Source organism: Schistocerca cancellata, chromosome 1 (assembly GCF_023864275.1).
Source record: "Schistocerca cancellata isolate TAMUIC-IGC-003103 chromosome 1, iqSchCanc2.1, whole genome shotgun sequence".
NCBI classification, from domain to species: domain Eukaryota; kingdom Metazoa; phylum Arthropoda; class Insecta; order Orthoptera; family Acrididae; genus Schistocerca; species Schistocerca cancellata.
Window position 1 is genome coordinate 481,479,838 of NC_064626.1, and position 17,640 is coordinate 481,497,477.

The following is a 17,640-nucleotide window of genomic DNA, read 5'->3' on the forward strand; positions in this document are numbered from 1 at the left end:
TCACTACCAAGCTGGTGTCAGCAGCAAACTGAAATATTTTTGAATCACCTGTAATACTAGAAGGCATATCATTTATATAAATAAGAAACAGCAGTGGCCCCAGCACCGACCCTTGGGAAACGCCCCCCTTAACAGTGCCCCATTGGGACTGAACATCACTACCACTCTCAATATTGCGGAGAATTACCTTTTGCTTTCTGTTCTTAAAGTAAGAGGCGAACCAATTGTAAGCTACTCCCCTTACTCCATAGTGGTCCAACTTCTGCAGTAATATTTTGTGATCAACACATTCAAAAGCCTTCGTTACATCAAAGAAAACACCTAGCGTTTGAAACCTTTTATTTAATCCGTCCAAAACCTCACAGAGAAAAGAGAATATAGCATTTTCAGTTGTTAAACCATTTCTAAAACCAAACTGAACATTTGACAGCAAATTATGTGAATTTAAATGCTCCAGTAACCTTGTATATACAACCTTCTTGATAACTTTAGCAAACACCGATGGCATAGAAATAGGTCTGTAATTGTCAATATTATCCCTGTCTCCCTTTTTATAAAGTGGCTTCACTACCGAGTACTTTAATTGGTCAGGAAACCGACCACTCCTAAAGGAAAGGTTACAGATATGGCTAAGTCCTGGGCTAACATACATAGAACAATACTTCAGTATTCTGCTAGATACCCCGTCATATCCATGAGAGTTCTTGGTCTTTAGTGATTTAATTATTAATCTCCCTCTTGTCAGTATCATGGAGGAGCATTTCAGGTAACAGTCTCGGAACACTTTTTTCTAAGAGCGCTATATGATTCCCTGTTGGGACTAGGTTTCTATTTAGTTCACCTGCTATATTCAGAAAGTGATTATTAAATACTGTACATATATGCGACTTATCAGTAACACGGACATGCCCAGTACGCACTGATTCTATATCCTCGATCTGTCTCTGCAGGCCAGCCACTTCCTTTATGACTGACCATATGGTTTTAATTTTATCATGAGACTTAGCTATTCTATCTACATACCACATTCTTTTTGCCTTCCTAATAACATTTTTAAGCACCTTACAATACTGTTTGTAATGGACTGCTGCATTTAGATTCTGACTGCTTCTAACGTATTGATATAATTGCCACTTTGTTCTACAAGATATTCTTATCCCTCTAGTCAGCCACCCAGGCTGCCTGTTTGTGCTAGTACCCTGTTTTGAATATTCTAACGGAAAGCAACTTTCAAAGAGCACGAGAAAAGTCTTGAGAAAAGCGTTATATTTATCGTCTACTGTATCAGCGCTATAAACATCTTGCCACTCTTGTTCCTTGATAAGGTTTACAAAGGTCTCTACAGCAACTGGATCAGCTTTCCTAAACAGCTGATGACCATATTTAACACGTGTTGCAGCACAAAAAACTTTTAGAGTTAAAATTTGTGCATCATGATCTGAAAGGCCATTCACCTTTTTGCTAACAGAATGCCCTTCTAGTAATGAGGAATGAACAAAAATGTTGTCTATTGTTGTTCTACTGTTTCCTTGCACTCTCGTTGGAAAGAATACGGTTTGGATAAGATTATATGAATTAAGGAGGTCTACCAGCATCCTCTTCCTTGCACAATCACTTATACAATTAATATTGAAGTCACCACATATAACTGACTTTTTGTATTTCCTATAAAGTGAACCAAGAACCTCCTCTAGCTTTAGCAAAAATGTTGTGAAATCAGAGTCTGGGGATCTATAAATAACAACAGTTAGAAGTTTAGCTCCATTAAATTTAACCACACCTGCACAACATTCAAACACCTTTTCAGTGCAGTGCTTTGAAACATCAATTGACTCAAATGGGATTCCATTTTTCAGAAACATGGCTACTCCCCCACACTGCAAAGAGCTCCTTGAAAAGCTGCCAGCCAACCTGTATCCTGGTAAAGAAAGCCTCTGAATTATCTCCTTATTTAAGAAGTGTTCAGATACACCAATAATTTCAGAGTCAACATCTGTAAGCAATTCACTAACTTTATCTCTAATACCTTGTCATCAGACAAGTGCTCTCCCTCTCAGAGGCCTTCATTGTATTCTTTCCAGTTTTCCACTCTCTCCTCTGCATTTAACAGTGGAATTCTCATTGCACTCTTAGTGCTAACACTCTTGCTTTTAATTTCACTGAAGATAGTTTGACTTTTCTGTATACTGAGTCAGTCCTTCTGACAGTCATTTCTTTGTTAGTTTCTTCACATTTACCAACTTTGATTTCATGAGGAACTGTTGTGCACAGCAACCATAGAATATATGGAAGGAGAAGCACACAGCAATCAGCCACAGTCCCATTACTTTTTATTATTCTTGCATATCTAAATTTCGGCTATTTAGGTATGCAAGAGTAATGAAAACTAATGGGATTGTGACCGATTGCTGTGTGGCTCTTATTTCTTTTTTACATTTTTAATGCACCCATCTCACCTTAGTTTCCCTGCACTTCTTATTTATATAATTCCTGATTGACTTTTATTTCTATTTTCTCGAATTTCCCTTAACACTTTTGTACTTCCTTCTTCTGGCGATCAATGGGAGTTTTTCTTCTGTTACCCATGGTTTCCTTGCAATTAACTTCCTTGTACCTATGTTTTTCTTTCCAACTTCCATGAATACCATTTTTTTAGAGACATCCATTCCTCTTCAACTGAACTGCCTACTGAACAACTGCCTACTGAACATTATCGCAGCATGTATAGCCTCAGGTAACTTCAACCATATTTCTTCATTCCTTAACATTTCTGTATCCCACTTCTTTGCATCCTGGTTCTTCCTGACTAATCTCTTAAAATTCAGCCTGCTCTTCATCATTACTAAATTGTAATCTGAGTCTATATCTGCTCCTGAGTATGTCCTACAGTCTTAATATATGAGTTTGGAATCTCTGCGTGGCCATTCTGTTATCTAACTGAAGTCTTTCGGTTCTCCCGGCCGTTTGCAAGTATAGCTCTTCCGCTTGTGTTTCTTGAACAGAATATTTGCTAATACTTGTTGAAAATTATTGCAGAACTCAATTAGTCTTTCATCTCTCTCATACCTACTACCAAGCCCATACTCTCCCATAACCCCTTCTTCTGCTTCCTCCCCGAAAACTGCATTCCAATCCTCCATAACTGTTAGATTTTCATCTCCCTTTATGTACTGAATTACCCATTCAGTATCCTCGTTTACTTTCTCTATATCTTCTGCTGCCCATGGTGTCGGCATGTATACCTGAATTGTCTTTGTCAGAGTTGGTTTGCTATCAGCCCTGATGAGAACAACACTAACACTGAACTGTTCGCAATAACTTGTTCTTGCCCTCCTTCCCTATTCATAACAAATCATACTCCCGTTATATCATTTTCTGCTGCTAGTAATAGAACCTTATATTCACCTGACCAGAAATCCTCGTCTTCTTTCCATTTCACTTCACATATCTAGATTGAGCCTTAACATTTCCCTTTTGAGATTTTATAGCTGCCCTACCAATTCAAACTCCTGACATTCCAGGCCCCAACTTGTAGAACTATTCAAACTTGTTCTCATGGTCACCTCCCCATTGGCAGTCCCCTCCTAGAGATCTGAATGTGGGACTAGTCTGGAATCTTTAGACAGTGGAGAGATCATCATGACACTTTTTTTCAATTACGGGTCACATCTACTGTGGATACACATTATGTGTCTTTAATGTAGTGGTCTCCATTGTTTTCTGCAATCCCATGCCATTGATCATTGCTGATTTTTCTGCCTTTTAGGAGAAATTTCCCGCCCCAGTGGCAAGAGAGTGTGCTAAACCTCAGTCGGTTAATCTGCCGTCTTTGACAAGCCTGTTGGCAGTATGGGGGTGACTTCCTATGTCGGAAGTCCGCGTCATTATTACTGATGATTTTTATTCGGAATTTAAGCAGTGTCAGGGTTCAGACCCAGGACCAGTGACATTTTGATTACTAGTCTAAGATGCTACTCCTGGACCAGGGGTCCATCTTATGCTTATATGGTTCCTAAAGTATTCCAAGATCGAGTCTGTAATGTATCTTTACCCTGTCACAGTGAGATATTACACACAGTGACGTCACAAAGGATTTGCGCCCCCCTCCCCACCCCTTCTGGCAAATAATTTTTGGGGGCCTTGTGGTAATAGTAAATCTTGAAAGAACAAATAAGAAAACAGACATTCTCACATCGTAATCTAGATTAAAAGTGAAATAAAACTCACTTGTTGATGAACACCATGTAGGGGGCAGGAATGTAAAATAAAATATAGTGCATGTGTCTCTCATTGGGTAACTGGTGCAAGTCATTTTAATTGATGCCACCTCAGCGAGTTGTCATTGAGGATAAAATGAAGAAGACAATACAACACCCAGTCTCCGAGCAGAGAAAATCTCCAGTGTGGCCAGGAATCGAACCTGGCTCCTTGCATAGCAATCTTCCATGCTGACCTTTCAACTGTGGATGCAGACACTTCTTGTAGAATAATCATCATCTCAGTTTTTTGAAGTGAAACTATATGCTGAAGCACACACATCTTTCCAGTTCCCATAAGCTTATCACTCAAAAAAATTTTGTACAATGTCTACCAAGTTTAGAGAACACACGTCTTATGTTCAGTGCTTAGAACTTCTTGGATGCTGAGATATTGAGTTTCTAAGAAAATTTTTTATTAATTTCAATTTAGAAAATCATCTTCTTGATGTAGTAGAAGTAACTTGTGGAGTCCAGTACAGCTGGAGAGCTGTGCTGTTATGGAGATTAGTTACAAGAAAAATATTTTCGACAAACAAAAACTTTGTGAGGTCTTTAATCGACACCGTTTTTCCTTTCTTTCCAAATTCTTTTGACATAAGTCTTTCTAGGCTAATAAGTTCAAATGAACAATTTATGGTAGAATCTGATTCATACTTCCTAATGATTTTTCTGCTCTGAATATCTTCATTTTCTAACTTAAAAACACAAATAGGATGTAAGAAAGAAAAATAGTAATTGACATTCTGATGGCTGATAAAATGTTTGTTTCGCAGGATGACGATTCTTCTGGAAAAGCTGGAATTCTCGGGAATTACATTTTATCTGGATAAATCAGGGAAATTTCATAAAATCTCAGAAAATTCTGTGTTTCAACCTTTGATTGAAACAGAATTTATTGTTTTATGAACGACAAATTTTAAAATACTTATTATTTCAAAGTGTATTCATTCCATATAAATTATTGATATTTAAAAACTGCAGTTAAATTGCTGCTTGTGGCTACTATATAGCTCAGCTGAGCTGAAAGAAAAGTAATTATGATGTTATGCTGCCCTCCCTCCCCGTGCTCACCATTAATTAATTTCCATTAATTTATCAGGAGCTTCTTGATTCCATCTTCCTCCTCACACCTGGAATTCTCAGGGATTTATTTATTTATTTTTTTTTTTTAAGTTTGGGTAGCCACAGTGGTTTCGTTGTTGAATTGAAATATCAACACAAGCATTGAAAACTGTGTCTTGAAAAGAGTGTATCCACAGTTCTATGATTTGCAGTAAGCTCACCAAAAAATTTCTTCACTTTGTGGATATATTTTGAGATCAACTCTGGACAATGCTCCAAACTTCGCTAGAACTATTGATTTTTCTACAACAATTTCAAAATAGTTTCTTAAGGTGACTTGATTATTTCTTGCAGTTTGAAGAAGTTGAAAAGAACACCTAATTGAACACTATTTCTTCAGAATCACTGTAACATTTCTGTCAGTTGCAATAGTTTCACTCAATTGTTAGTATCGAACTGCAGAAGCGCCAAAGAAGACGTAAATGCATTGTATTTTCTGTTATAAATGTTGCAGTTCCATTTCATTCATGACTGAACTGTTGCAGATCCACTTTATTTGTGACTGAATGATTTAGTACCGAATTTAAGTTGTATGTTGAATAATGTATAAACTCAGTAAATGCTTCAATTCTTGACTGTGAACCTGTGTGTGTGCGCGCGCCATTCATAGATGCAGCATTGGCGTATCTTTGACCTCTGCAGCTGTCCACTTGTATGTTGTCATTCTTCTCTAAATTAGTTATTATTTCTTTTTCAAAACTCTCAGCATCAAAGCCCCTTACCGCATGGAATTCCTTTTATTTCAAACTCCTCACAATGACACTAAGTTGGTCCTTTCTTGATACAACTGGAGTTGTGTCTACAGTCAGTGAAAAAATGGCTGCTGTTTGATTTTATGGATGACCCGTTCTGAAACACCATAATTTAACAGTTGTAACACATCGTCTTGGATTTATGGGCTTTCACGTGAAAGATTTGCCTCCAAGAGAGATATGTGTAGAAAATATTATTCTAGAAATTATAGCCTTCATTTGGTTGTGTCCTTCATCGAAATGCGTATTAATGGTTTTGTCGTGTTTCCTAATGCTGTAAGTAGTAGATGGATTTAAATGTGTAGCGCAAGTTTTGTGTACTTTTATTTTCTTGCTTAGACCTTGCGTCATTAATTTGTCTATTGTGCCTTGCATTTTCTTCACCTCCAAACAACCGTCATGCTACACAGTATACTGTGTTTAAAGTAGGGGAGAGCACACATAAAATTGTTCAGTTTTGTAGCCTGTTTTAGTATAATTATAATAGTCATCACAGTTGAACGATCTTTTGGTCTCGATGTCTCTAAGGAAAGGGCATTGAGGCTTGCCTGGCATGCTGTTTATAAATTTTAGCTTAGTCTCTTCATTCAGTTTGCCTTGGAATAATCCTTTATCGATGCTAAAATGTGCAGTTTGCTGATTATTTTGAATTTGAGTAGAACAATGTCTTGCTGGTGAATCAGTGTTTATATTACTGTTGGTCCGTTTTCAAAGCTGGTATTACATCCTCTATGAACTTACAAAGTGTTAGAATCTTCCCTCGTTGAGTTTTTATGACAGTACTGACTTTTACTTTCAACTTTTAAATCCTCAGACGTTTCTCTGATTTCACTTTTGTCACTAATTTTAGTAGATATCTGTTCTGGGCATGTAGCTGAACACTGGATGCTTGTATTTATGTTCATTGTCTCTTTAACTTCTTCACCTTGGCAGACTTTCAATTTTCTGTATTTTAGCTCTACTTAAATATTGCCTATTACTACATATTGTAGTTTTAACTTAATGCAAACATTTAAGAGCAGCCCATGTAAGAAAAAACTGCAATAAGTTTTAGATTAATGCGAGTACACTATAGAAGAAGAGTAATTAAACTGAATTATGAAGATGCCTGTTGTAAGCAGTTGTAATATCAGGATCATTTGCTGTTGGCAGTTCACTTGCTTTGTAACAGTACATCCATCACAAAAATTAAAAAAAAAATGAACTTATTGATTTATTAATAGATAGATAAAAAACTACACACCAAGTGGCGGCAGGAGAATACAAGTATAAAAAAATGATTTAACATATGCAAGTTTTCAGAGCCAGAGGCTCCTTCATCTGGCAGAAGGGTTGAAAGGAAAGGAAGAGAGGTGACCAGAAGAAGGAGCCACTGGCTCCAAAAGCTTGCATATATAAAACCCTTTTTTATATGTGTGTTTTCCTGCCGCTGCTTGGTGAGCAGATTTATTGTGTGTCCAATTACATCACATTGTCAAAAATTGATAATTTCTGTCGTTATGGAATTGTTACCAAGAGGGCCTGTCATTTTCAATACCAATTGAAGGACATACGAGGTGAAGGAGGTGGCACATTGCTGAGTGCTAGCTGACGTAATGGCCACTGCTTGTGTAAAAAAAATAAAAAATAGCACTGGTGAAATCTGTACGCTGCATGTAGTGCTGGCCGCCATACACTGTAACATTCTTGTTAACATTAAATCTGGAAAGGTACAAAATAATTGCTGGCACACTTCTGTTTGCATTTCATAAATGAGTTTACATGGCTAAATTATATGTAAGAATACATTTTGAAATAAATCATACTTCTGCATCCCCTTCATGTGGTCACCACCTCCCCCTTTCCCCCATCCCTCCTGCACAGCAAGGCCATTATTTACGCCGCTGGTTAACTGATTTCCTTTCTTATCTTCTGTGAACAGGGAAAACAGACTGTAAGGAATAAAAATTCAGTTCATTAAAATAGCTATCTCACAACATATATAGAATTTGTCATCGTGTCATTAAGGGAAGAAGCCTTAAAAATCACAACTGAGTGAAATTCTGAATATATTCCATTAATGGCACCATATTGTATTGAAACTATTAAAATATTAATATTTTATTACATATTACAAGTTTTATTTTGGTGCTTAACACATCACATGTATCATTAATGGCTTGATGTTATGGACTACATTACCTTACCATCGATTATTATTTGGGCCTCGTGTCAGTAGTGTCCTTAAACTTCGACAGGAAATGTGAAACATTTGTAACAGAAGTCAGATTGAGAACATACTAGCGTACCCTTGATAGTGGCTAAAACAGAATTATGATTTTGGGGTGGCCATATGTTTGTGGGCTTGAAGATAATGGATTGGGTGTTGTAGGGTAAGTAGGGTAGGTAGTGGTGATACTGGTGCTGGTGTTACTGTGATTCGGTAGCAGGGCAGGGCGGGGCTGGTGCTGGTGTTACTGTGATTAGGTGGCAGGGCAGGGTGGGGGGGGGGGGGGTGTCAGTTTCATCATGCATTATGGCCTTAAACTTAAAGAAATAGATGAAAAATAATTAGGTGTTGGATAATATAGTTTGGAGTCTCAGAGATAAGGTATTAATTTGTGCCTTTTAAATTTGACTCTGTTTATTCCTGTTTTTCTGGCATGTACATATTTGAGGCTCTCCAAACTATGGATGAATTGGAAAAAAAAGTACATCTAATCTAACCTGAACACACCTAACAGCAGTGTTCTAAAGTGGTGTTGTGTAGTAACTGCGATTAATTCTTTAAAGTAGTATTGCCACATTTTGGAGTGCAGGAGTCATGAGTGGGCCTTCACTGGTTCAGACAAGATACAGAGGCTGCAGGACACAGCCTTGTAATGGATGTTACACACCTTAGTGGGCATCCCACCTGTCCTCTGGTGATACAAGATGTTGGCGACCAATGTTTATCTTACCTGTCATATGTCTCAAAAGCTGCACATCCAGAAACTAGCGATGTCTGAAAAAAACGAAGCCTGGAAACACAGGCAACCCTTGTGGACACTGGGATTGAGATAACTCATTTCTGAGTCATTACCATTTCAATGTATCACATCGAAGCCATCATTTGCATCATTGCTGTACCATACGTAACGTCCATTTGTGAAATATCAGTTTTCATGTGTCAAAATTTTAGTCTGATTTTCAAAATCAAAGGTAAATATCGAAGTGCACACTCCAGTTATATCAGGAAATGTTGAAAAATTTTCTGAATCCAAGCACGTGTTGTACTACAACAGATGATCTCTCATTTTCAAGATCCTCTGCATGCTGGTTGTCACACACTGCAGTAGCTCTATGATGGTTGTAAAACAGCTTTTGTATATTTTCGAAGAATGGTTTTGCCTCCTTAGCCCAATAGTTCTGCCTCACGTGTCAAATGGGAAGGTTGCTTGTTTCTCCACCACCGCAGCATCGTGGACACCTGCACAGCTGTTTCTCAGTGTTGCTTGGGTCTTTGTGTGTTTCACGTGTCGTTTGGTTTATGGTATTATTTGTTGTTCTGAGAAAAGGTACAATAAGCTTTAGTTTTGACAAATCCAAGCATTTCATGCAGCCTGTGGTTTTGGAGATACATAACTGGGCTGTTGATACCATTCACCTGACATCTGATCAAGTCCATAAAGCCAATTTTGATTCTGGTAAATATGTTTTTTTCTTTAAGTTTTTTGATTCCCTGTAAGTCGGAAGGTTGCTTTTGTGTCATGGTTCTCAAGTTCTCTTTAAGCATCGTTATGGTTCCATAAGTATGGTGCTTTTGGTTCCATAAGTATGGTGCTTTGTGCTGAAGCAGAACTGAATTGCACAACATTTCAAATGTTCAGTCTCTCACTGGAAGTTGATGACAGATTACTTAAGGAGCTTTTGCTTCCTTAAGGTGATGTGAGGAATATAAGATCTGAATGCTGCTGTTATTCTGGTTGATGTGACACCACCATAGTTTCCTAAATAAATGTTTTTTGTTGTTTTATATGTTACTGTAATATTTCAATTGGCACAAAGTTATGGTGTTAGACTGGTATTTAGAAATCAGCCCATTGTGTGTGTGTGTGTGTGTGTGTGTGTGTGTGTGTGTGTGTGTGTGTGTATTTCATGAAACAAGCATGTAAATTCTTGAAGTGGGTACTGATCTCCTGGTAAAAGTTTTTTGGAAAAAAGAAATCTCTCTTCAGCTTCTTACAATTTTGTACAGTTTTCTGTGCCACTTCTGATGGCTCTTTCCATGCTTACATTTATAGCTCCATTTATTACTATATTAGTACACTATTGAAGAATGGGAGATGAAAATACCAAGCTACTCGTATTGTTCTTTAATGACCCATAAAAATATCTAACATTATTTTAGACTTGGTATAAAATGATCTCCATGTTTCCCAGATATCATTTAGTGGTATTGTTTGAGGCACTTCACATATTTTGTAAGTTTTTCCATGTGACGTAGATTCTGCAATGAAATTGTTAAAGTGCTGACATTGAGATAGAGGGTAAACATTCTCCAGTAAACAAAGTTATTGAAATAGTACATTAGTGAGGACTTCTTTTTATCACTTTTATTTATCTACGTTCAAATGTGGAGATATTCACTTGTATGGGAATATCATACTGGATTTCTTTAATTTTCTTGGTGCAATACCATTCCAAAAGACAAGCTTCGTCAATTTCATCCACACGTTTTTAACATAAATGACTGTGTTTAACTTCCTTGCAAAATGGCACCTATTTTTGCTTATTCATTATCATGAGTCCAGATGAGGCATACTATGTTCTCCCTGGTGCTAAAACTTTAGTCAGTGTCATACGTGTAAGTTGCTATCTCGTATGGCAATTTTGTAGTATCAGCTGACTGTGAGGGATCTTGTTGAATGCTTTTTATTAAAGTAAAAATATGATGTCTGCTTTTGCACTTAGAGCATTTCTTGAAGCATATCACCGTGTTTGCCACATGAAGGTTCTCAGTTATGAAAAAGGAAAGGTTATTCATGAAAAGTGATGCTCTTCTAGTGTGCCAATAGATGTGAGATACACAGATTCTGTGCTCACAAGATTAGAACATTTGATTTAACAAGCAGTATTCTGCTATTAAATAACTGTAGAACCTACATGTTATTAGAGACTTATCCTGTCCTTGTAGCAGCAAAATTGATTCTCTTAATGACAAGTTTCTTGTAGGTGGCTTGTTTGGCATCCTTTAAAATATAACCTATTTTGAATATGTAGAAACATCTAGGCCTATTCATTAACAATATTGCTGACTTCCTGCAGCCGGCTGTTGCCACATTTTCTGTGATTCCTGACTGAGGAACTTCAGACATTTATTTTCATCTTGTAAATGTCAGCCAAAATCATGGCCTGTCTATATTTGAAAATTTTTTAGGTTTCATGATGTAGTCATTTGTTTTATAACAGATTTTGACTATAATTACAGAATGAATGAAATCACACTATTTGTTAAATTCTCTTCATTGTAGGAAGAAACACCACAAGGCTTTTTTGAAGATCATGGACTTGGTTAAAACAAGAACACCTGCATCTCCATCTGCTTTGCGGAATGAACTTTTTGAATCCATGTTCCAAGAAAGACATCTTTTCCTTTCTCTAAATGATGCAGCAAAGTATTATTAGATGTTTTGTAAAACAGAACTTCATAAAGAAAGTTTTGTAACATAGAAAGATAACACTTTCAGTATTTTATGTACTTAATTTTAGTAAGATATTTAATCAAAAAGCAGAATTTGCCACATTTTTTTCTGTTGTGTCAGTGTTTCATTATTATATTTGATGTACTTGTCATTAATAATCAAAGTTTGTCACGCTTATATATGGAAGTATTAATACTGTATAAGTAATAAATTGCAAGTACTCAGAAATGTATTATGGTGGGTGTGGAATGTTTGATGATTGTGTGAATACTCTTGTGCTAATATTTTCTCAGTTTTGGAAGAGGTGATTGGGAGTCCTCCAGCTCCCCCCCCCCCCCTCCTCCCCCTCCCTCAACCTCCCCCCTCCCACCCCTTCCATCTCTCCTCACCATGTCTCCCTATAAATGTGCTTTGACTTTCTTGTTTTATGGATGTGGTTCTGTGCAAACTAGTAGTGTTTAATGGGTATAAAATGTTACTGACTTAATTGGTGTGGGAACTGCATACAGTATTTTTCTTCTCTTCCTGAAGATCAGAGCTGTGCATTTCACTAGATTCAGCTTGTTGTGCCATCCCAGAATCTTTACTGATTTGGGAAAGTAGCTGCTTGGCTGAGTCAACTTGCTATTGAGTTGAGATCAACTTGCTGGCACCAGAGCAGCATGGCTCAATACACTGACCATATCTGTAAAGATTCTTGGTCAGGCCTACTATCCAATCACATCTACATTCTAGTACACAAACTGTAGGATTTACTCATCAATTGTGTGTGCCATACAGTGCCTTGCATCCATTTGCTACAACCCTGTGCATCTCTAACACAAAATGCCCAACACTTATCCTTCCTCTTAGTACTGTTGTAAAATATGAACAGTTTTTTTTATGGGTATACAGTATGTACTGCTTTAGAGAAAGGTGACTGGTGCACATGCTAAATATGAGTCATACCTCAGTACAAATAGTAGACTGAAGGTACAAGTAAACTCAATATGGAACACAGCACCATGTGGTAGTGGCGAAGTGGTGACTCAGTAATCAGCCTGTAGAGGCTAGCCTTCAGGGATGGCTTGAGCAGGCTGAATCCAGCTGTATGTATGATGTTATTTGACAAGCAGCTCATGCTGAACTTCATTTTTTGTGTTTCTCTCTGTGCAAATGTTTGTTGAACAGAGAGCAATTGGTGCAATAAAAACATTCCATAGCAGATAGAGTACTTATTTACCTTATATTAAATTGTAGAATTTAGCTTGCTAAAAACTTATACAATTTTTTTGTTCTGAAAGACAATAATGGGACTGCCCATATTTTGACATACGAGTTTTGTTATAAAAGAAATATGCATTTAGTGATTTTACATAATGTTTATAACATTACATTGGTTTACAAAACAGATAACGCAGCTACATTTACCAGAGAGCTTTTTACAGTTGGATGCTTTCATTGTAACTTTTTATGTAACATTAATTTCAGCTAAATTCTAAAAAGAAGAGTGTTGTTGGTTTTTGTTATAATGTGGATAAAAAAATTGTATTGTCTTGCAAGTGTTTACAGGAATTGTTAGTGTCTGAATGTGCATTTCAGTATCACAAAGTATTAAAAACAGTGGTGCAGATAAGAGCAGCATGAAAAAGTTTATACATCTTGAGTTTTGGAACCCGAATTAGTTCCTGGAACAAAAGAGGGATAGGTAAAATAAAGGAAAATATATTTATCATAAATATACAAATGTTTGACTTGAGGCTAAATAACTTAAGCCTGGTGTTAAGTTTGTCTGCTCTTTGCTAAAGGCTTTGAGTGACTATGAGTCTCTAGCTTCTAAGGTCATAAAGTTTTTTCATGTTGTTCCCTGCTGAATTTGCACATGCCATTCAAACATAGATATCAGTTTCATTTATTTCTCATAAATCATGTGTTGCACTAATTTCTTTTCAATGAACAGTGGTCTTGTGACACTCTTCAGTGAAGATTGTTTTGACCAGTGTACTGTTGTTTGTACAATGTTAGGTATTATATCTGTAATGTTACACACATGACGATTATATATGGTAGAGGGCTTTTGCTCAGGTATAAGTGCTACATATTTTATACTTGCACAGAATGCTGCTCTTGTTAAAAATGTTTACTACCGGATACCAGTTTTAATCCTTGCTTCATAAACTGCAGTAATAATTATTGACCCTTCAAATGTTGTTGTTCTAATCTTGTGCTGACCATGCTGGGTTGATACAGTTTTCACACAACTTATAATTGTAATTTGTTAATTTATCTAGCACAAATCAAATGATGTATAGCCAGAAATTTAACCCAATTCATCATTTATGTATGTTAAATTTTGGAAGTTGTTATTGTGTGGCTATCATGTAACTGGATTTTTTTAGTTTTGTTTTTCTTTGTGATAGCACAGAGCCTAGAATCTCTGACTGTTTCTAAATTTAGTTACAATTATGAATTTTGTGTAGTTTTTTTATAATAGTTTCTTGCTGGGAGGTCTAGTTTTTCAGTCCCGCGACTATGTAAAGTGAGTGTTTTTTGTAAGTGTATTAGATGGAGATGTGGTTGTTTTTATATGTTTTTGCAGATACTTTTACTAAAAGAGCCATTGATATGAAGTGAGATCATTATTTATTCCTGTTATGTAGAATTAAAGCAGAGGTGTTCTGTTAGTGGAGCACGTTGATTACTGTTCAGACATGTACATTTTATGAAACAGATAGCTTTGGATATGTTTGTTAGCCAAGTTGATTACAGTATTGGCTGTGTGTATGTAGTGTTTAAATATGTTACTGTATGAAATGTGAGAGAGTGATTAAAGATTGGAAACTCATCTTAACTAATTCATTGGTACCATTAGATTATGGTTTATTAATCACACATTAAATGATCTTTTTTTAGCATGACTTTTATACAATACATTTAAAATGCAGTCTGCAGACTTAACATTCTCTTTGAGGCACCAGGGAAGATTATGCCGTGGTAAAGTCGCTGGAATTGCATTTGGGAATGGTGGGTTTAAATTCCACCACCCAGCCTTCCAGATTTAGGTTTTCTGTGAGTTTTCCTGCATCACATATGGTGAAAGATGGTGTAGTCACTTTGAAGAGGACACATCCTACACCTTCACCTTCTTGTCAAATTTGAGCCTGTGCTCTGTTTCGAGCTACATCATTATCGGTGGGACATTAAACCTTCATCTTCCTCCATTTTTTTTTTCTTTCTTTTGAGGAGGGTGTCGTAAAGAAGCTAATTTTCCATGACTCAGATCTGCAGTGTATGTAATAACATGAAATAATCCGTATTGTCTATTCTGTGTTACCAGGGTGGAACCAATATGAATGAGTCTTTTGAACTGTGAACCTACTGAATGCATCATGTATTCAAACTTCTGTGATCCAATGAAGAAGGAAATGGGAGGTGGGATGCTGACCTGTGAACATCAGTAGCTGCTTTGATGAACAAGAAAGAGGGAGCACTCTGGTGTTGAAATTCATTGTTGTGTGTTCCTACAGCTTGGGTAAAAGGAACCATAAGGGCTTTGTGTGATGCATTGGGGATTGTATTATTGATATTGATCCTTAATTTATGAGGATATTATTAGCTCCACACCCTTTGAAATTGCAGTGCTGTTTTGACAATTTTAAACATTTTCCATTTACTACACATAGGATTTAATTAAACATGAGTTGTACACATTACATTTATAGCAAAGATAGTCACAAAATTGCCAAAGCCATTAGCTACTGACATTTATTCTTATTAATGGAGTTAGTCATAATGGCTCTTTAAAGTTCTTGATTAATGTTGTAATTTTAATAAAATAACAGGTAGTAGTAAAGCAAATTTGTATTTCCAGAATGAGATTTTCACTCTGCAGCGGAGTATGCAGTGATATGAAACTTCATGGCAGATTAAACCTGTGTGCCAGATCGAGACTCGAACTTGGGACTTTGCCCGTGAAAGGCAAAGGTCCCGAGTTCGAGTCTCGGGCTTGCACACAGTTTTAATCTGCCAGGAAGTTCCAAATTTATATTACACATTTTGTTATTTGGTGTACTGTACAGTTCCTAAAGCCTATCAATTCAAGCTCTTCTTACGTAATATGCCAGCTGACAAAAGTTGGCTGTAAGTGGTAGCCACACAAGTATTATGAGTTTTAAAGGTGTTTGACCATATATTTATTCTTGACTGGCAGTTGCCTTTCAAAAATAGGTATGTTGTAGCATTCTTCTTCTCCTAGAAACGATTCTTCTGAGAAAAATGAAGAAATTTATCATTAGCAATTATAAATTCAGGAGAGATTTCTTTACGGAAATCACTCATGTTTCAGGGGAAGGGACAGGGGTGAGGGGCTGTAGAACTTTTTGTAAAAGACATGATATGATGTGTGCATTTCACAGCTGCTTGCATGCTTGGAAAACTAAATACACCTTAAAAGAGCAATATGAATGGGGATTTTGAGAAAATATGTCAGTTTGAATAAATTTGGATGTGAAAATTTATTTTAATTTCTGTACTGCGAAAATCATGAAAGATAAGAATCAAATAAAACTAGCAGATGTGGTGTTAAATCATAATGAACAATTACAAGAGCCTAAAGTGAATTTATTGGGTGAACAGATTAAGATTTCTTTTTATGTAGTAAGGTTAAGAGGGCAAACTAAGAAAAGTAATTACTTCAGTTTTCAAATTCAAAATTTTATTGTTATTGCTACCAACATATGAGACATATGCTGATGAGTAAAACCTTATGTACCTCCTTAATAGCATGTTCATCCAACTTTTGAATGCAATACAGCAACTATTTGACGAGTTCTGCATAGGCTTCTGTAGGTGAGTGACACCAGATGTCTCAATACAGGTTATGTGATTTGCACAAATTATGGGCCTGGAGTTCGGTGGCATCCTGCAGCATCCTGGATGTGTTCCGTCAAGTTCATATTAAGTCAATTAGTGTCCGAGACATCAACATGAGTTTGCTATCATGGTCCTCAAACCAGTGTATCACAATTCTGGTCTTTCCATACATACAGCTATCCTGCTAGATGCTACTGCCATCAAGTAAGACATCTAGTATGATCTGTCAAGGTGCCCCAGATTGTTATTGCAGATCTCATGAAACTTCAAGTGAATATCTCCCATAGCCTAATATTGACCCTACAAGGCTGTTTATGTGGCACAATGCCAACCATCTGCCTGGATAATAGTGTATCTGGATATGAGCATTGACCCCATTCAATAAAAAATGTGATTCATCCAACCAGGATACACATTTCCACTGATCCATGGTTCAGTCTCACTCATCTCCTGCCCACTACAGTTGTAATTGATGATGATGATGATGATGATGATGATGATGATAGATCACTGTGGGAACACACAGATATCGTCTTCTGCTGAATTCCTTGTTCACCAGTGTGCAGCAAATAGTGTGCTCTGAAACACTTGTGCCTGTACCAGCATTGTAGTTTGTCATCAGATCTACCACTGATCACTGTATCCTGTTTTACAGAACAGGCAAGCCTCTTACCTTCTTTCCTCTGATGATGTGTGGACAGCTCATAGCAGTAGCAAGCCAACAATCGAGCAGTTATAATGCTTGCATGATGCTAATTTCCAAATGCTGGGACATAGCAGTCTGACTGTTATTAAAGTCACTTATATCAGTGGGTCTCCCATCTGCGCCCATATTGTCATTAGAACATTTTCTCATTCCTCTCTCCTCGCTTACCTACTATTTTTAGTATGTCATGTGCCTGCAGTGCCACCAGGCAGTATTTGTCTTACATTAGACACTTATGATGTTTTGGCTGATCAGTGTATTATTTATGTCTCTTCAGTGAAGTACTT

General features: G+C 36.8%; 1 protein-coding gene across 2 annotated transcripts in view; it reads left to right on the top strand.

Annotated features, from left to right (window-relative positions):
• The window catches only part of LOC126177614 (AP-1 complex subunit sigma-2), a 74,633-nt gene extending 59,997 nt beyond the window's left edge, over positions 1 to 14,636 (top strand). For both annotated transcript variants that reach the window (XM_049924470.1, XM_049924468.1), the window contains exon 5: positions 11,626 to 14,636. In XM_049924470.1, the coding sequence (XP_049780427.1) occupies positions 11,626 to 11,670 (45 nt within the window). In that variant the 3' untranslated portion in view covers positions 11,671 to 14,636. The remainder of the gene's footprint in view (positions 1 to 11,625) is intronic.
• The last annotated feature ends 3,004 nt before the right edge of the window (positions 14,637 to 17,640 follow it).